Source organism: Canis aureus, chromosome 19, assembly GCF_053574225.1.
Source record: "Canis aureus isolate CA01 chromosome 19, VMU_Caureus_v.1.0, whole genome shotgun sequence".
Lineage (NCBI taxonomy): Eukaryota > Metazoa > Chordata > Mammalia > Carnivora > Canidae > Canis > Canis aureus.
The window spans coordinates 34037372-34058233 of record NC_135629.1 but is presented as its reverse complement, the minus strand read 5'-3'; the positions used below and the strand labels follow the sequence as shown (position 1 = coordinate 34058233).

The following is a 20862-nucleotide window of genomic DNA, read 5'->3' as shown; positions in this document are numbered from 1 at the left end:
TAGGAACTTGAGGACCCTCCTCCCTTCCCCTGGAAGGAGTGGGTGCATGTGACAGTTCTCAATGCAGAGACCCTGTAAAGGACAGTAATGGGAAGACCCTCCACTTTCCCCCAAGAGGATTGGTATGAGCACACACTGTGGGATCTGCAGAGTTTGGCACACACAAAAGTGAAGACCACTTATCCCTGAAGGTTTACTGAAGAGAGAGGACTGACATCTTTTGGCTCTGGGGCTGGATATTGGATGTGGCCATTTTATTTTTCACCCTATAAAGAGGTACAGAAAGGCATCAGGGAACAACTAGAAAGAGCTTAGCTGAGCCCTGTCCCCTGGCATGGGGCAGTGCAATCCCACCCAGGCAAACACCTGTGAATCATTGCAGTAGACCCCTCCCCCAGTAGACCAGCTGGAAGAACAGGGGAATACTAAGTTTACAGATCTCACAGGACTGCAAAGCACCAGCTCTAAGGGAAAATAGTGCATAGAATTCGAGGGTTCTTTTCTCATGATTTGTTTATCTTTTAGTTTAAAATTTTCCATTTCTGTTTTCTTTTTCCCTTTTTCAACTAGTTTCTTGTTTTATCAACTCTGATTTTAAGTCTTTTTTTAACTTCCATTTTTTACATGTACATTTTATAGATATATTCTTTATTTTGGGCATCCTTTCACTCTATTCACATTTATTTTTGTATATATATAAGTTTTGCTTTCTTTTCAATTTTGGGCTTTAGTGTCTTCTAACACACAGACCAAAATACACTCAGGACCAAGTGGATCACTCTGTTTTGTCCACCCTGAGTTATATTCCACCACCACCCCCTTTTTAAATTTCCCTTCTTTTCTTTCCTTTTTATTTTTCTCTTTCTTTTCTTTTTTGGCTTCTGACCTCTTTGGATTTGTATTTTGCTTGGGTTGTGGTTGATATTTTTCACTCGTTCATCTATTCTTCTCTAAGCACAATGACTAAAAGGAGGAGTTCACAACAAAGGAAAGAACCAGAGGTATATTCTCTGCAACAGACTTAATTGATATGGATATAAATGAGATGTCAGAGCTGTAATTCAGGATAGTAATTATAAAGTTAATAGCTGGAATTGAAAAAAGCATTAAAAACTAGAGAATTTCTTGGTGCAGAAATGAGACCTAATCAGGCAGAAATTTAAAATGCTCTAACTGAGACACAGTCTAAATTGGATGCTCTAACAGCTTGGTAAATGAGGCAGAAGGGAGAGTAAGTGACATAGAAGACAAGTTGATGAAAAGTTAAGGAAGCTGAGGAAGAGAGAAAAACAACTAATGGACCATGAAGGGAGGCTTTGAGAAATCAGTGACATTATAAAATTTAAAAGGTATTAGAATTATTGGGGCCTCTGAGGGAGAAGGAAGAAAGAGAGGGCCAGAAAGTATATTTAAACAAATCATAGCCAAGAACTCCCCTAATCTGGGGAAGGAAACAGGAACTCAAGTCCAATAGTAGAGAGGACCCAAAATCAATCAAAATAGATCAACACCCTGACAAATAAGTAAAGCTTGCAAATTTCAGAGATAAAGAGAAGATCCAAAGCAGGTCGAGACAAGAAGTTCTTAATCTACAGGGGTAGGAACATTAGACTGGCAGCAGACCTATCCACAGAGACCTGGCAGGCCAGAAAGGACAGACATGTTATATTCAGGGTACTAATTGAGAAAAACATGCATCCAAGAATATCTTATCCAGGAAAGCTGTCATTCAGAATGGAAGGAGAGGTAAAGAGCTTCCAGGACAGACAGAAACTGAAGGAATATGTGACCACTAAATAAGCCCTGCAAGAAATATTAAGGAAGATTCTGTAAGCAAAGAGAAAACAGAAGAATAACATAAACCAGAAAGGAACAGAGACAATCTACAGAAACAAGGACCTTATAGGTAATACCATGGCACTAAATTCATATATTTCAATAGTTACTTTGAAGGTAAATGGGCTCATGCCCCAACCAAAAGACACAGGGTATCAGATTGGATAAAAAAGCAAGACCCATCTATCTGCTGTCTACAAGAGACTCACTTTAGACTTAAAGACACCTCCAGACTGAAAATGAGGGGGTGGAGAACCATTTATCACACTAATGGACATCAAAAGAAAGCTGGGGTAGTAATCCTCATATCAGACAAATTCAATCTAAACCAAAGACTATAGTAAGAGATGAAGAGGGACACTATATCATACTTAAAGCATCTATCCAACAAGAAGATCTAACAATTATAAATATATGCTCCTAACATGGGAGCAGCCAATTATACCAACCAATTAATAACCAAATTAAAGAAACATATTGATAATAATACAATAATAGTAGAGGACTTCAACACCCCACTCACTGCAATGAACAGATCATCTGAGCAGAGGATCAACAAGGAAATAAGGGCTTTGAATGACATACTGGACCAGATGGACTTCACAGATATATACATAGCATTCCATCCTAAAACAACAGAATACACATTCTTCATGCATATGGAACATTCTCTAGAATAAATCACATACTGCACCACAAATCAGGTTTCAGCTGGTACCAAAAGATTGGTATTATTCCCTGTATATTTTCATACCACATAGCTTTGAAATATGAACTCAATCACAAGAGGAAATTTGGAAGGAACTCAAACACTTGGAGGTTAAAAAGCATCCTACTAAAGAAAGAATGAGTCATTCAGGAAATTAAAGAACTTTTTTAAATCATGGAAACAAATGAAAACTTTTTTAAATCATGGAAACAAATGAAAACAACTGTTCAAAATGTTTGGGATGCACCAAAAGTGGTCCTAAGAGGGAAGTACATTGTAATACAAGCCTCTCTCAAAAAATTAGAAAAATCTCAAATATACACGCTAACCTTATAACTAAAAAAGCTGGGGATGCCTGGGTGGCTCAATAATTGAACATCTGCCCTGAGCTCAGGTCATGATCCTGGGGTCCCAGGATCAAGTCCTGCATCAGGCTCCCTGAATGAAGCCTGCTTGTCCCTCTGCCTATGTCTCTCCCTCTCTCTCTGTCTATCTCTCATGAATAAGTAAATAAAAATCTTTTTTAAAAAACTAAAAAAGCTGGAGAAAGAACAGCAAACAAAGCCTAAACCCAGCATGGGTAAAGAAATAATAAAGATCAGAGCATAAATCAATGAAACAGAAACCAGAAGAACAGTAGAACATATCAAGGAAATTAGAGGCTGGTTCTTTGAAAGAATTAATAAGATCAACAAACCCCTGGCCAAACTTATCAAAAAGAAGAGAAAGGACCCAAATAAATAAAATCATGAATGAAGAGAGATAATGACCAACACTGAAGAAACCAAAACAATTATAAGAACATATTATGAGAAACTATATGCCAACAAATTAGGCAATCTAGAAGAAATGGATGCACTCCTAGAGATATATAAATACCAATACTGAAACAGGAAGAAGTATAAAACCTGAACAGACCCATAACCAGCAAGGAAATTGAAGCAGTCACCAAAAATCTCCCTATAGCAAGAGTTCAGGGCCATATGGCTTCCCAGGGGAATTCTACCAAACATTTAAAGAAGAATTAATACCTATTCTTCTGAAGCTGTTTCAAAAAATAGAAATGGAAGGAAAACTTCCAAATTCATTCTGAGACCATCATTACCTTGATCCCCAAACCATTGTGGTGGCATCACAATGCCAGACTTTAACTTCTATTACAAAGCTATAATCATCAGGACAGTACAGTACCAGCCCAAAAACAGACACACAGATCAATGGAACAGAATAGAGAATCCAGAAATGGACCCTCAACATTATGGCCAACTAATCTTCAACAAAGAAGGAAAAACTATCCAATGGAAAAAAGTCTCTTCCACAAATGGTGTTGGGAATATTGGACAGCCACATGCAGAAGAATGGTACTGAGCCATTTCCTCATACTATACACAAAAATAGACTCAAAATGGATGAAAGACCTAAATGTGAGACAGGAATCCATCAAAATCCTAGAGGAGAACAGAGGCAACAACCTCTGTGACCTCAGCCCACAGCAACTTCTTGCTAGATGTGTCTCCAAAGGCAAGGGAAACAAAGGCAAAATGAAGTACTGGGACTTCAAGATAAAAATCTTCTGCACAGCAAAGGAAACAGTCGACAAAACCAAAAGACATCCAACAGAATGGGAGAAGATATCTGCAAATGTTTTATCAGATAAAGAGCTAGTATCCAAAATCTATAAAGAACTTATCAAACTCACCACCCAAAAAAACAAACAATCCAGTCAAGAAATGGGCAGGAGACATTCACAGACATTTCCCCAAAGAGGACATACAAATAGCCAGACACATGAAAAAAATGTTCCACATCACTTGGCATCAGGGAAACACAAATCAAAATCACAATGAGATACCACCTAACACCAGTCAGAATGACTAAAATTAACAGGTCAGGAAATGACAGATGTTGGAGATGATGTGGAGAAGGGGGAACCATCATACATTGTTAATTGGAATGCAAGCTGGTACAGCCACTCTGAAAAACAGTATACAGATTCCTCAAAAGGTTGTAAATGTAGCTATGGGATGACCCAGTAACTGTACTACTAGATATTTACCCAAAGATACAAAGGTAGTGATCCAAAGGAACACCTGAACCCCAATGTTTATAGTAGCAATGTCCACAATAGCCAGACAATGGAAAGAGCACAGATGTCCATCAACTGATGAATGGATAAAGATGTGGTATATATACACAATGGAATACTACTGAGCCATTAAAAAAATATCTTGCCATTTGCAATGATATAGATGGAACTAGGCAGTATAATGGTATAGGAAATAAGTCAATCAGAAAGACAATTATCATATGATCTCACATGTGGAATTTAAGAAACAAAACAGAAGATCATACAGAAGAGAGGAAAAAATAAAACAACTCAAAATCAGAGAGGGAGACAAACCATAAGAGATTCTTAATCATAAAAAACAAACTAAGGGTCACTGGAGGGGAGGTGGGTTGGTGAGATAGGATGACTGGATGATGGACATAAAGGAGGGCACATGATATACTGAGCACTGGGTGTTATATAAGACTGATGACTCACTGACCTCTACCTCTGAAACCAATAATACATTATATGTTAATTAATTAAATTTAAATAAAATAATCTGCTTCAAGTGATAATAGTAGATTCAAATCATAAACTGAAAAAACTGCAGAACAAAATTTGAAGATGATGCTAATAAGAACTATATTTTAATACAGTAACGTTTAGATACAATAATGTACATAAAGATATAAATATATTATTATTTAAATGCATTTTATTAGCAACATTTAGAAATAAAAACAAATGACAAGTTTCAAAGAAGGATAAGTTTCAAAGAATGTATGACCCATTGCTAGGCACATAGAAGGTAAATTTCTATACAAATTAAGGAAATACTTTCATGGATAATGTTAATTTTTTTCCTAGGTGTTTTAGTTTGCTTGAGATCATAAATAGAAAAAGAAGAGAAAAAGTCAAGATTTATCTGCAGGAAACATTGAAGTTGAATAAAATGGCCACTGCAAGAAGATAAGCTTCACAGAAAGAAAGTTTCATGAAAGAAAAATGATACCTCACTCATGTGAAGTCAGTTGCTGGATTTTAAAAGGCTGCAATGAAAAAAATAAAAAATAAAAAAATAGAAGGCTGCAATGCCTTTTAAAATGTATTTTTAAAAAACTACATAACTGTTAATTTGTGGTCCTAAAGATAGAAATATACTGAATTTATTATTCAAGATTAGGTTAGCTGGATTTGCATAAGTAAGGTGCATGTAGTACTTCATTGTTACATTTCTTCCAAATAGCATATACCCTTTTAATGTATGTTCATCTCATTCTGAGTTTCTAAGTAATTGTTTAGGTATCAACAGCAGTAGATAACGCGTTTAACACCCCTAAGATTCTTTCTGATCTCAAGGGCTGTACACAAGATACTTTCTAAATTATGTATATTATTCTTTCTCATAACACCTTTTGTCTTTTGTAGCACTTAGTCACATATATTATTATCAATTCTTACTAGTATTATTATCTTAATAATATTAGAAACAAAGAGTTAAAAATGGTTTAAAATAGTAAGAACTGTAAATGTTAATTTACCAGCACACATTCAAAACCTCCCAAAAAGAAAGATTTACAGAATATAGAGTATACATTAAATCTTAGGAAAACACACCAGCCTGGCTGCTGCAATCACATCATGAATACTCCGAAGCATTAAGTCTTCCAATTGAATGAGCCACTTTTCCACAGCACCTCGCGCTGCAGATGTAGAAATAAGTGCAATCAGCTCCACTCGCTCCCCTTCAGAGCTATACATGGCCTTAATGTCCAAATTAGGAAGGAATTCCAATTTAGCAATGCCCTCGAAGCATTTTTTTAAATGAGGCTGAACTCTAAGTGGATCTTTGGTCTCTGACAAAATTTCTAACATTTCATCATTAGATAAGAAGAAAAAGCTAGAGAAAAACATGAAAATACAAGTGCCTTAGTTGTAATTCATTATGTATCAGAAAATGCTTTTAATTATAGTACAATTAATTATCCATCATACCGAGAGAAGAAAAGTCGTTTTTTTTCAAGATATGCATTAAGTCCTTTCATAATTTTGTCCAAAAGTTCATTGCAGTTCTGCAATTTTTCCAATAAACCTGTTAAAGAAGTAGCAGCAAGAACCTAAAAGATACACATTCACTCAGGTCAGCACTTATACACCAGATATAATTTTAAGTCCTAAACATTAGTCTATAGTAAATGTCAAAATGTTGAAATATCAAAAGGCTTAGGAAAATTGTTGTAAATCTTTTTGTAATGTAAAACTATTAAATTCAATAAACCAGAAATATTCTTATCCAAGAATGCAAGTTACAAATGAGAAGTTATAACTGTCATGTACATATTCATTTTTCCTATATTTTTTGAATGACGTGAGAAATGTCTGTTAGGTTGGCATGTGGTTTAATTTTTACATTTACAACTGTCAACTATAAACACTCTATAGTATGAACTGGTGAACTATATCCCATGGGCTAAATCCAATCTGCTGCTAGTGTCTTTCTTATTTTCCAGCTTTATAAGGTATAATTGACAAAAATTGTATATATTTAAGGTATACAACTTGAGGCTTTGATATACAAATACACTATGCCGCCAGTTGTTGTATAACCTGGAAATTAAGAACTATCTTTATACTTTCAAAAGGTTGAAAAAATTAAAAGAAAAATCATATTTCATGGCACATGAAAATGTCACTGCCCAGAAAGTTTTATTGTAGCATAGACACATCTGTTCAGTTAAATACTGTCCCTGTCTGCTTTCTGCCTACTGCAATAGCAGAGTTGAGTAGTTGCAAAAAGATGCTATGTCTCACAAAATCTAAAATATTTACCACCTGTTCCTTTGCAAAAAAAAAAAAAAAAATGCTGACTTCTGATCTATAGGATATCGTGTTTCACAAAGGTTCTATGTGGAAGGTAAAATCCTTGGAACTCATATTTCAGCATACTATTGACTCCCAACAAGCCCAGCATGGCTAGCTTTTATCCAGCATTAAAAGAAATTGTTAAGTTAAACACCAGATAAAAAAAAGTGGATGTATATCCATGAACTATGTGTACTAAGTGTATGAAAAATACATAGGGCAGCCCTGGTGGCTCACTGGTTTAGCGCCACCTTCAGCCCAGGACGTGATCCTGGAGACCCGGGATAGAGTCCCACGTCGGGCTCCCTGCATGGAGCCTTGCTTTTCCCTCTGCCTGTGTCTCTACCCTTCTCTGTGTGTGTGTGTCTCTCATGAAGAAATAAATAAATAAAATCTTGGAAAAAAATACATAGTCTGTCTTTTAATATGAGAATCACACTCAATGAGGTGCTATAATACTAGGAGAGACCCATAGTGAGGCCAACTGAGAGAATGGCAGATTCTTTATTCCCATCGATCCCAAGTATATGGAGTCATTGAGTAGTATGTCAGATGAATCACCTATACTTCCTCTCTCTCTTTCTCTCTCTCCCCACTGCCCCTTCCACCTCCATCTTATTTTATTTTACAGTTTATTTTACCAGAGAAGAGTAGCAATGAGTGTATGTCACAGTCAAGTGAGTTAAATGTGAATTTGAGGCAGCTGCATTATGAGTTATAAGCAGTATATCATATGAATTGAAAAGTAAAATTATTTTAATGCTTTCTGCTTTCTTTGTTTAAGATTTTAATTATTTATTCACGAGAGACACAGAGAGAGAGTGAGGCAGAGACACAGGCAGAGGGAGAAGGAGGCTCCACGCAGAAAGCCTGAGGTGGGACTCGATCCGTGGACTCGGGAATCCTGCCCGGAGCCAAAGGCAGATGCTCAACTGCTGAGCCACCCAGGTGTCCTGCTTTCTGCTTTCTTATATTTTTCTGAACTTTCCAGTTTGTATACAATGAGCAGGTTTTGTTTTTGTAATCAGAAAAAAAAAAAAAAAGAACTATATGCTTTCTTTAACGGCCAAAGCTAACGGTTCCCTTTATTTGTAAGAAAGAAAACAAACATTTCACCTTTGGGTCTTTCACACAGAACTTCATGATATCTCTCCAATGTCTGTCTACTGTCTGAAACTGACGCCCTTCTTCTGGCATCTGTTGCATGATATCCTCAGAACAAAATATGGGCTCCAAGTATAGCCATTGAGCTTGTACTTTTAACCATTCATCAATCGTTTCTTGTATTCGAATCAAACGGTCTTCCCAGGCCTTAATGAAAAGCACACTGTACTAAATTCCAGTTATTAAAGAAAAACTATAAATTACAGTGAGGAATATTTATTTAAAATTTACTTATTTTTAAACCAACGCAAAACAGATCAAGGTCACTTATGGGTATCACATGAACTTAGAAAAACTCTAGGAAGTCCCACGTTTTCCTAAGTCATTGGAACTCACCATTGGAAATGACTGTAGTTATTTAGATCAATTTCCTAATCACTAGGGAACTATTCCAAGTCTAAAAAGCATCCATAAAATAAAATAAAATAAAATAAAATAAAATAAAATAAAAAGCATCCAGAAATATCCTGCTATACAACAGTGGTTATCAACCTAGGGGCTGTTTTGCCCTTCACCCCAACAGATATTTGACAATGTCTGGAGACATTTTCATTTGTCACAACTGAGGGGTGAGGGTGCTACTAATATCACATGAGTAGAGGCCAGGATGCTGCTAAACTTCTTAACATGTACGAGACCGTCCTCATGACAAAGAATTATTGAGCCCAAAATGTCATTAGTACCGAGTTGAGAAATCCTGCTCTACATCAACACAACTTAAAGGTGGAGGGGGGACAAGTAAACAAGTCTCCTTATTCTCACAGCTCTCCTAGAATTGGAAAGATATTTCACTAGCTGATCATTATACAATCTCTTTGGTTCTTAAATATGTGGCCTAAATTCCTATGCATCAAGAAATTAGACCTCTTATTTTTATTGTTTTAAAATCTCTTAGAGCTTTTAGATTTGTCTTGTAAATTCTCCCTTGTTAGATAAGAAATTTCTACAAAAGACATAGTACCAGGAGAAGTAGACAAGCCTGATTCATGGGAAAATACGTAGCATTATGTTCTTTTCGAAGAATACCTGTCTTCTCCAAATATTGAGAGTCAAGGTCTTCTATGAAGCACTATTTATATTCAACATTTTTTTAAAAAGATTTTATTTATTTATTCATGAGAGACACGGGGAGAGAGGCAGAGACACAGGCAGAGGGAGAAGCAAGCTCCATGCAGGGAGCCTGATGTGGAACTCAATCCCGGGACACCAGGATCACACCCTGAGCCACAGGCAGATGCTTAACCACTGAGCCACCCAGGCGTCCCTTATGTTCAAATTAGAACCAGACTACCTTGGTTTGAATTCAGTTCTATCAGTTATTAGCTGGGCAAATGTGGGTAAACTACCTATCTTCCTATGCCTTGGTTTCCTTATCTCTGAGTACAGATAACATTGCCGACCTTGAACATCTGTTATGGGGTTTAGATGGTTTAATAAATGTAAAGCCCCTAGAGCAGTATCTGGCACATAACTAGAAATCTGTAAATATCAAGGGAAGCATCCCATTTGTTGTCTGTCTTTTCCCCCAGGGTAGAACTTTGATACTGCCCATAAAGCTATTAATTACTATAATTTGTTTGTTTTCTGTATTTCCCATACCAACTATAAGAATATGAAATAAGGGACCCCTGGGTGGCTCAGCGGTTGAGCATCTGCCTTTGGTTCAGGGTGTGATCCCAGGGTCTAGGATCGAGTCCCACATCAGGCTCCCTGCATGGAGCCTGCTTCTCCCTCTGCCTCTGTCTCTGCCTCTCTCTGTGTGTGTCTCTCATGAATAAATAAATAAAATCTTTAAAAAAAAAAAGAATATGAAATAATCTTATAGTCTCAAATGTCATTTCTTTTGATTTCCAGTGGACCATAATTCATTGATTATTCTAAAATACCCTCAGGATGGTTGTTTACAAATATAGCTAAAGTATGATATATAGAACTTCATTTCAAGTTATAAGAATATAGCATGAAACAGGGTCTAGGCTGTCTACAGTTAGAATCAATAATACCACTGTTTTCCTTCCAAGTCGATCACTGTCATTGGAGAAGTTTTTGGGTTTTTTAAAATATTTTTAAATTTTTTTATTTTATTATTTGAGAGAGAGAGCACAAGTAGGGGGAGAGGGAAGGGGAGGGGCAGAGGGAGAAGCAGATGCTCTGCTCAGCAGGGAGCCTAACACAAGGCTCCATCCAAGGACTCCAGGATCATGACCTGAGCTAAATGTAGATGCTTAACCAACTCTGAAGGCACTCTGAAGTTTTTTTAATAAAACCAATTTTGTTCTTTTCAAAATTATTAGAGTTACTGTCTCAGATCTGTTCTATACGGCTCCACATTAATTTTTATATATCTGTTCCTATATATCACCAAAGCTATACAACAAACTGACTTATTTCCCACAAGAATATACATGTAATAAAATTACAATTTTTGTAAATGACCAGAATCTATCATATTTAGCATACCTTGATCTCTTTTTCAAATGGTTTGATGAAAGGTGAGCCTCTCATTGTCTGAGTTTTTATAATTTGATCATCAAGGAGAGCCTGAATCTCATCTACTGAAGAAAGAATAGAGACTCCAGTATCACGATATGGACTTACATGAAAAGCAATATCATCCCAGGTTCCTATCATTGTATGCATGGCTTTCTCTAATGAAAATTCCTAAAAGGAAGAAAAGGAGAAAGAATAAGATGGTGAAGAAAGGTCTTATTTACTGTATCAACTCACCCTGGTGAATCCAGTAAGCATTGGATGCATTACACAGTCATTTTCTTAGCATAATCTGTGGTGATCTGAAACTGAATCTGAAACTCTCTTTAAGTTAAAAAGGTTTCTCCAACAATTTAAAAATTCCTAAGAAAGATAATGTATTTTTAAAAATTTCACTTGCTAGGAAAATTACTGCTATCAGTATTAAAATAGACACTAGAATAAAATACCCACCGAACTTTCTCTGAAGTAGCCTTTCTAGGCTACAGCTTGAAGATACTTTCTGTATATTTCAAGAACCCTAGAGAGCCATACTTATTCTACTAGAATACACACACATCATATGCTACACACACATGGAGAAGTCAAAGGAGCCATTTCTAATCTGGATTCAGGACAAAGCAGTAGTATAAAAGTATACACTTGTGGGGGGAAAAATGAGTGGTCTCCTATCACATTCCCTCATCTCCTCCCACTGCTACCCAGTACTGTACACTCAACCCCAACAATAACTATGATTATTTGATTAACAAACTCGTCAAAGTATTCCAGTTGATCTTCATATTTACCTTACTTGCACCTGCACTTATCACTTCAAATTTTTCCAAGTATGGTGTCAGGTTTAATTTTAAAATTTTTCTCAGTGTAGTTCCAGAGTCTGGAGTCAAGTCATAGCCTACAATTTCTGATATCTGCTTCCAATGACGAGTTCTCATTCCTGGATTGCACAGGATGGAGACAGTAGGAATATAATCCTAATGATGAAAATACAAATAATAATGAGTCACTCTTTTGACTGGTGTACCCACATAGATTTTTATAAATGAAGCCTCAATAGTATAAGGATTACATTTCTTGAAATTATTTAATATATTTGATAAGTCCAGTCAAAATCCCAATTAGATTTGGAGAAGAGAAACTAACAAAATGATTCTAAAGTTCCAGGATGCCTGGGTGGCTCAGTTGGTTAAGCATCTCCTTTTGGCTTAGGTCATGATCCCAGAGTCCTGGGATCAAGCCCCACATCAGGCTCCTCGGGGAGCCTCCCTTTCCCTCTGCCTTCCACTCCCCCTGCTTGTGCTCTCTCTCTCTGTCAAATAAATAAATAAATAAAAACTTTTTAAAAAATGATTCTAGAGTTCATCTGCAAAAATAAAAAATAAAGTTCATCTGCGCAAATGAACATTTAGAAATAGCCCAGAAAATTATAAAAGCAAAAAGGAAGAAGAGTAAATGTTCTATACAATATTGAACTATTAAAAAAAAAAAACAATATTGAACTATTTGGTAAGACTATGCTAATTCAAACTGTGGTATCTGTGGTATTATTATACAAACACTAAGTTGTTATATATATTATTTGTAGAAAAATATAACATAATATATAGTTATAAATATACACAATATACACATAACATAAAAAGGGGAAAAGCCTATACCAAAATGCCAAAATGTAACTTTTGTTTGGAAGTGAAGTGAGAATTAAATATCAAGTGAAAATACTTAATTCATGAATCTTGATACTGACATTAGAACATTTTCTTTAAAATCAGGAACAAGATAAGCATACCTATTATTACTACTTCTAATCAACACTGTATCGAGTGTATTAGCCAGTAAAGTAACATAAATAAATAAAAGATAGGAGGAATATAAATTTAAAAAACAAAACTACCCAAAGGAAAAAAAAAAAACATGAATTCCAAAAGATTTATGCACCCCTATGTTTACTGCAGCATTATTTACAATAGCCAAGACATGGAAGCAGTCCAAGTGTCCATCAATAGATAAATGGATAAAGAGGATGTGGATACAATGGAATATTACTCAAGCATAAAAAGGAGTGAGAATTGGGTGCCTAAGTGGTTCAGTTAATTAAGTCTCCAACTCCTGATTTTGGCTCAGGTCATGATCTCAGGATTTTGAGACAGAGCCCTGCAGCAGGTTTTGTGAGGAAATGGAGTCTGCTTAGGATTCTTTCTCTCTCCCCCCTTCCCTCTGCTCCCCCCAACCTACATGCATGCCTGTGAACTCTCTCTCTCTCTCTAAAAAAAAGAATGAGATCATACCATTTGCAACATGGATGGACCTAAAGGGTACAATTGGGAAAAAATGACATTGTTCACAGATTATTGTCTGTGTACAATGACTGGATATTAAATTAATATAAAGAAAGTTAAAAGAATTATTGTATATAAGCCACAAATAGAAAGCACAATTAACAAAAGAATCAATTTACAATAGCAACAAAAAAATAAAGTACTTAGAAATAATTTTATTTTTCTAAGTTTTTTTTTTTTTTTTTTTTTTTTAGCAATCTCAACAACCAACATAGGGCTCAAACCCATGACCCTGCGATCAAGAATTGCATGCTCTTCCCACTGAGCCATCCAGGTGTCCCTACTTAGGGATACATTAAGTGAAAGCTGTGCAGAGTTATTTTGGAGAAACTATATAACTTTATTAAAAGATGTTAAAGAAAATCTAAATACCATGCACTGATAGACTCATTATCATATAAGTGACAAAGACTTATTACCCAGAATGTATTATAAAAATTCCATAAATTACCAATAAAAACAACAGAAACAACCACTGAAACAAAAAAAAATGACAAAGGGTCAAAGGGCATAATAGACATTTCACAGAAGAAGAAATATAAAATTTAAGTACTTTGAGGGCAGGGATTTTTGTTCATGAGACTATAAGTACAAAAATCAGTAAATTAGGTAAGTAAGCAGTGATATATAGCAGTGAAAATGGCAGACTACAGTCATTTCCAAGACACAGATGAGTTTTAGAAACATAATGTTGAGTGAAAAAAAAAATCAAGTCACATAAGACTACATATAGATGATATATTTTTTATAAATTGTTACATACAAATGTGAAGAAAAAATTATGACACAGTTATCTTCAAGAAGGATTAAGGGGGCCAGCCCGGGTGGCTCAGTGGTTTAGCGCCTCTGTCAGCCCAGGGCCTGATCCTGGAGACCTGGGATCGAGTCCCACATTGGGCTCCCTGCATGGAGCCTGCTTCTTCCTCTGCCTCTCACTCTCTCTCTCTGTATCTCTCATGAATAAATAAATAAAATCTTTTAAAAAAAAGAAGAAGAAGGATTAAGGGGCTTAAAAGAGGGAAGGATTACATGGAGTGAAGCAAGAGTATTGATTATTTTTTTAAAATCTTTTAATTTTAAAGAATAGGGAAGGGTTCATGGGTGTTTATTTATAGCTTACATATATGTTACATATATTCTTCAAGTATTAGATAACAAAAATGTATTAGCAAAGAGAGATAAAGAACATTTATATTTTCCCAATCCAATTCAAAGCCCAACAAAATCATACTTATTACACTCTGGTCACCTCCTTAGTAAAGATTTATCTGTTTTCCAAATGACAAAATCAATTGCTCCATGCCCTTTTCTTTCAGAGGACACTGCTATCCTCTACCTATGAATTTTTTCATTCTGCTTCATTTACAACCAGTTGTTTACAACCATTTCTCTTGCTATATTGTGTTCTCTCTGAGGGGCAAAAGGCAATTTGTGTGATCTGGACAACAAAAATGCTGTAATTTAGTTAGAAGACTCCAATGTCAATATCCAAGCCACTAGTTATGTGGGAAAAAAATCTTTTTTAAGACATTTAGATTGGAAATAAAAACATAAAACTCTCTATTTACTGATTATGTAATCTTATGTATAGAAAATTCTAAGGAACTCATTTATTTTTTTTAAAGTAATCTCTATATCCAATGTGGGGCTTGAACTTATAACCCTGACATCAAGAGTTGCATACTCCACTGACTGGGTCAGCCAGGTGCTCCACTAAGGAATTCATTTAAAAACTGTTAAAACTAATAAATGAGTTCAGTAAGGTTGCAGGATATAAGATCACTATACAAAAATTAATTGTATTTCTACAAACTAAATAAATAAATTAAATAAACACCTCAAAACCAAAAGTAAGGGGAAAAATCTCATGTATGATAGCATAAAGAAATATAAAATACCTAGGAGTAAGTTTAATAAAATAATTGCAAAACTTGTAGACTAAAAATTACAAATAATTGCCAAAAGAAATTAAAGAAGACCAAATAAATGTAAAAATATCTCATGCTCATACACTGGAAGAATTAATATTAAGATGACAATATTTCCCAAATCAATTTAAAGATTCAATGCAATCCCAGCTTCCTTTTTTTCGAGGTTCAAGATGTATTTTAATAAGTTGATGCTGCATTATTGCTTCATTTCTCAGAAAAGTTCTAAAGAGTATTAGGGACAAATAAAATATGGTACAAGTAAAAAATGCACAGCATAACTATCTAAGATTAGGCACAGCTAAGGGCTACTGGCCTACATTTTAGCATACAGCAACACTGTTCCCAAGTTTGTATTAGGTCTATCAAGAAAAGCTGTGAACAGCAATATCATAGCCATGAAGGAGCCATTCCTGGGTTGTCCTTATCCAAGGAAAGGTGGAGGAGACTAAATGGAAATCTCTAAGAGATTTCATTGTGTCTTCCTTAGTAATTATTCATGGATTAGACAATCTTTTTTTTAGATATGACATCAAAAGCACAAGCAACAAAAGAAAAAATAGATAAATGAGACATCATCAGAATTTAAAACTTTTGTGCTTCAAAACATACCATCAAAAAAATTAAAAGAAAATCCACAGAAGAAATGGGAGAAAAAATCTTAATATATAGATACATATTTTTTTGAGAGAGAGCACACACACTCACAAGTGGTGGGGGACAGGTAGAGGGAGAGAGAGAGAATCTTCACACCCAGCATGGAACCTGACAGAGGGCTCAATCTCAGGACCCTGAGCTCATAACCTGAGCCAAAATCAAGAGTCTGGTGCTTAACCAACTGAGCCACCCAAGTGCCCTGGAGAAAAACTTTTAAATCACATATTTAATAAAGGACTTGTGTCTACAATATAAAAAATTATAATTTAATATTAAGAGACAATCCAATTTAAAAATGAGCAAAGGATTTATTTTTTTTAAGATTTTATTTATTTATTCATGAAAGAGACACAGAAAAGAGAGAGGCAGAGACAAAGGCAGAGGGAGAAGCAGGCTCCATGCAGGGAGCCGGATGTAGGACTCGATCTGGGGTCTCCAGGATCAGGCCCTCGACTGAAGGCAATGCTAAACTGCTGAGCCACCCGGGCTGCCCCTGAGCAAAGGATTTAAACAGATATTTCTCCAAAGAAAATATATAAATGGCCAATAAGCACACAAAAAGATGCTCAATACTATTAGTCATTAGGTAAATATAAATCAAAACCACACTGAGATACCACTTCATACTCATTGGGATGGCTATACTAAAAAAGACAGACAATAACAAGTGCTATTGTCAACAAGTGTTGATAAGAATGTGAACAAATTGGAACCCCTGTGCATTGCTGGTAGGAATGTAAAATAGTGCAACTACTTTGGAAAAAAGTCTGGCAGTTTCTCAAAAAGTTAAATGTAGAATCACCATGTATCCCTGCAATTCCACTCCTAAGTACATACCCCAGAGAAGGAAACATATGTCCACACAAAAACTTGTGCCTAAATATTCATAGCAGCATTACTCATAAGAGCTAACAAGTAAAAACAATGCAATATCCATCAAGAGATGAATGGATAAACAAAATGTGACATATCCATACAATTGAGTATCATCCATCAATAAAAAAGAATGAAGTATTATATATATTACAACATTGAAGAACATTGAAAGCATAAGCTAAGTGAAAGAAGCCATTTGCAAGGGCCACATACAATATGATTCCACTTATATGAAATGTTTAGAATGGATAAATCCATAGAGACAGAAAGTAGATTAGCAGTGCCATGATCTAGGAGGAGGAGGAAATGAGGAGTGACCATTAATATTAATAGTTAAGGGCTTACTTTCTGGAGTGATGATGTTCTAAAATCAGATAGTGGTGATAGTTGCAAAACTCTGTGAATATTCTAAGTCACTGAACTGCATGCTTTAAATAAATAAAATCTTTTCTTTTTAAAAGGAATAGGGAAGATAAAACTTCCCCATTTTGTTTTATAAGATCAGTATAATCCTGATACCAAAATCTGACAAAGATATTACAAGAAAATTAATTAAGATCAATATCCCTCCTTCCTCAAGAATCCTCAATAAAGTGTTGTCAAATAATAAACTATGAAAGTACTAGAAGAAAACATTAGCTTGGAATGAGGAAAGCATTTCTAGCTACAATTTAAAATTCAGTAGACAAAGGAAAAGAATGGGGGTGCCTGGCTGGCTCAGTTGATGGGGCATATGACTCTCAATCCCAGGATGATGAGTTCAAACCCCATGTTGGGCATAAAGAGTACTTAATTTATTTTTTAAAAAAGGAAAAGAATGATAACTACATAAAATTTAAAAACTTCCTTTTCCATTTACTTTGGAATAATAAATCTAAATTCAAATAAAAACATAAATAGGCTTCTGCAAGGAGACGCCTGGATGGCTTAGTTGGTTAAGCACCCAATTCTTGGTTTCAGCTCAGGTCATGATTTCAGGGTCATGCTCTCAAGATTGTGAGATTCAGGCCTTAGTAGGGCTCTGCACTTACCAGGGAGCCTACTTGAGATTCTTTCTCTCTCCTTCTCCCCACTTTGTCCCTCCCCTCTGCCCCTCTCCTTGCTCACACTTTCTCTCTCTCAAATAAATAAATATATAAATACATAAATAAATAAAATCTTTTTTAAAAAAATACTTCTGCAAGGCAAGAGCCATGATAAAGTCAAAAATCAAATAACAAATATTTGCAAAACACATCATAGGCAAAGCCTAATATCTCTTATACATGTTATATATATCTATAATATAATGCCCTAGGAAATTAATGTCCTAGAGATATTAATATAATTAATATTAATAGACATTTAAATAATATTTATATATTATATCCTAGAAATCAGTAAGAAAAAGACCAATAATTCAATAGACAAATAGACAATGTTAAGACCAAACAATTCACAAAGAAATACAAAACATTTTTAAATATATAAAAATATGCTTAACACTTTATGTAATAAGAGAAACGAAAATTTTCTTAGCAGATTAGTAAAAACCCAAGTTTGAGGATATTCTCTTGTTGAAGGTGGTGAAACTTTAAATAGATTTAGCTCCTATGCAAGGTAATTTGACTATAGATTTTAATCTAGCATACTCTTCTGGAATTTACCTTGAAGTTGCACTTTTACACGCACACCTACACCAATATATAACATTATATAGATGCAAAAAAAAGAGAAAAAGTTGATAATATGAGGAGAAAAGTCTCCAAGATAAAGTAATCAAAACAAAGGAAGAAAATAATACATGTAGTACACTATATTTTATGTAGAAAGATGGAAGAATAAGAATTCATATTCACAGTGTTATACGTGCAACAAAACTCTGGGAGTATATACATGAAAGTCATAACATTGATAACCTGAGTTATACAGGTAAGAAACAATGCTCAAGATCCCATCCGAGTTTGCGCTATGCGCATGCAGACAGTGGAAACTTGTCACTACACCTGGAGTCACTGCCACTGCTGCCTAGGGAAGCTGGAGGCCTTATTAACTGTCATAACACCAGTTTTTATCCTCTCATAAAAATGACTGAAGCCTGGGAGGCTAAATATCTTGCCCAAGATATGCCACTACCAAGCACAGAATTGTGATACAAACCTAAGTGTGTGATTTTAAAGCTTTTGCAACTGATACCCTGTGTTGCTGCCCTTGGATAGGCTGACTGGTCTGCACTAGTAATTTTTCATCCTCTTTATATCATTGTATATGGTCATTCTAATCTTTGCTATTTGCCATCCATTGTTTGACAAAGGGATTGATTTAAATGATTTCATCAGAAAAAAATGAAGCATGGATTTAGTAATAGATCTAGTTTTCCAGACTCAGCTTTAGTTTTGCTTCCAAATCATTCTTTTTCTCTTCATTAGCACTGGATGATGTGTAATAGCTCCTACCAGGGCTTCATAAAATGTCATTAAATGTGTTCATACCTTAAAAACTTTTATCTGCTCCATTACTGTAGAGCACATAGTAATAGTGGGATTCTCTTTTGGTTCTTCTTCAATTCTTTCTTCTCCCAGAGATCGCCTTTTTGCTGCCTTTCTTTTTTCTTGTAATTCCTTCTTTTGCTTCATTTGGAAAAATTTCAGTGTCTTAAAAATTTCTCGGGAAAATTCATCCACATCGGCTTCCATACTTTCCCCATTGAGGTCCAAAAACCCTCCATCCATCCACCTGAATTGAAAGACAAAATATTAAACTCAGAAACTTCTGGAGTGCAGAGGGGAACTTAGAGATTCTTTAGGCTAGATTTATTTTATAAGAGAAGCAACTGCAGGTAAGAGCACTTTAACAGTTTTTCTTAATCACAACAGGTAGAGCTGATGGTAGAGAGATAAGTAAGATTAATCATCACAGTCATGCTGCATATGCTAAAAAATGTATCAAACTGTAAATGAATGACTGAGCAGCCAAATGAAATGCAGATTTAACTCCAAAAACATTAGTCAAATTCATTAATTGCATATCACTTTAGTATCAGACTTCAGTAAGGTTAGGTGCTATCTTAGCAACAGTTGACATTTCTTCTGCATGACACTTGATTCTGTTTCAAGTGGATGAAGAAGTCCTACTTTTAAACACTTAGCCAACAACAACATCAAAAATCACTATACATTTTACATGTCTTTTTACATTTGTTCAATTTGTATTATATTACCAGAAATTACCGTTTTTCTGTTCGTTGCCACTTCAGAACAAGATTAAAAAACTTCTGATAGGGTTCAATGTTCACTTTTAATTTATCCAGTTCAGGATATTTTGTCAATTCCCATTTGAAAAGTTCCTCTTCTTTATTAATAAACTGAACTGCTTCTTCGGATTCCTGAATACGTTTTTGTAGTTGCCTTACATCTGCCACGTACTGAAAGCAAATAACGTTTTATCTCAAGAAATATCCAAGTAATGTTATAAAAATATGATAATATGAGACTGCATAAGCTGTGTCCTTGCATTTACATTGCAATTTTAAGTATCAACTTCTCAGTACTACTATGATATAGAGCAAAAGGTATGGTTCTATTTTACAGAGAGAACACTAAATCAGAAGGAAGATCACATAAATAGTATCAGTTCCAGGACTAAAAGTCAGACCCCTCTTTGCCATAGGAAACATTTGTTTTTCCATATATTTAAACGTTTGCAAACATGTCCTGTACTAATCTACAGGCTTGTTATAGCTGCTTTTATCACACCTGTTGCATGTGGTCCAATTCTGCAAATTCTGTAAACTCTTCCATGCGCCGTGATTCCTTTTCTATTTCCAAAATCAGTTTCTCTCTCTTGGCAATTAGCTCATTTTCCTTTTTATGTTTAGCATTCTCCATGAGCTTTTTAAGAGACAATTTGATCAAGTTAATTATTTTGTTACAAAGGAAACTTATCAAATCAGAAATCTGAATGCTGGGGATC

The 20862-nt window shown here is 35.2% G+C and overlaps 1 protein-coding gene across 5 annotated transcripts in view; it reads right to left on the bottom strand.

Annotated features, from left to right (window-relative positions):
• Window positions 1-20862, bottom strand: part of DNAH12 (dynein axonemal heavy chain 12) — a 203626-nt gene that overhangs the window by 144265 nt on the left and 38499 nt on the right. For all 5 annotated transcript variants that reach the window (XR_013357830.1, XR_013357829.1, XM_077858421.1 and 2 more), the window contains exons 15-22: window positions 20646-20780; window positions 20121-20314; window positions 19383-19626; window positions 11900-12085; window positions 11082-11282; window positions 8574-8768; window positions 6591-6712; window positions 6213-6495 (exon numbers count right to left, since the gene is read on the bottom strand). Coding sequence is in view for 3 of the 5 variants with exons in the window: in XM_077858421.1 (XP_077714547.1) it covers window positions 6213-6495; window positions 6591-6712; window positions 8574-8768; window positions 11082-11282; window positions 11900-12085; window positions 19383-19626; window positions 20121-20314; window positions 20646-20780 (1560 nt within the window). In the remaining 2 variants the exon portion in view is untranslated. The remainder of the gene's footprint in view (window positions 1-6212; window positions 6496-6590; window positions 6713-8573; window positions 8769-11081; window positions 11283-11899; window positions 12086-19382; window positions 19627-20120; window positions 20315-20645; window positions 20781-20862) is intronic.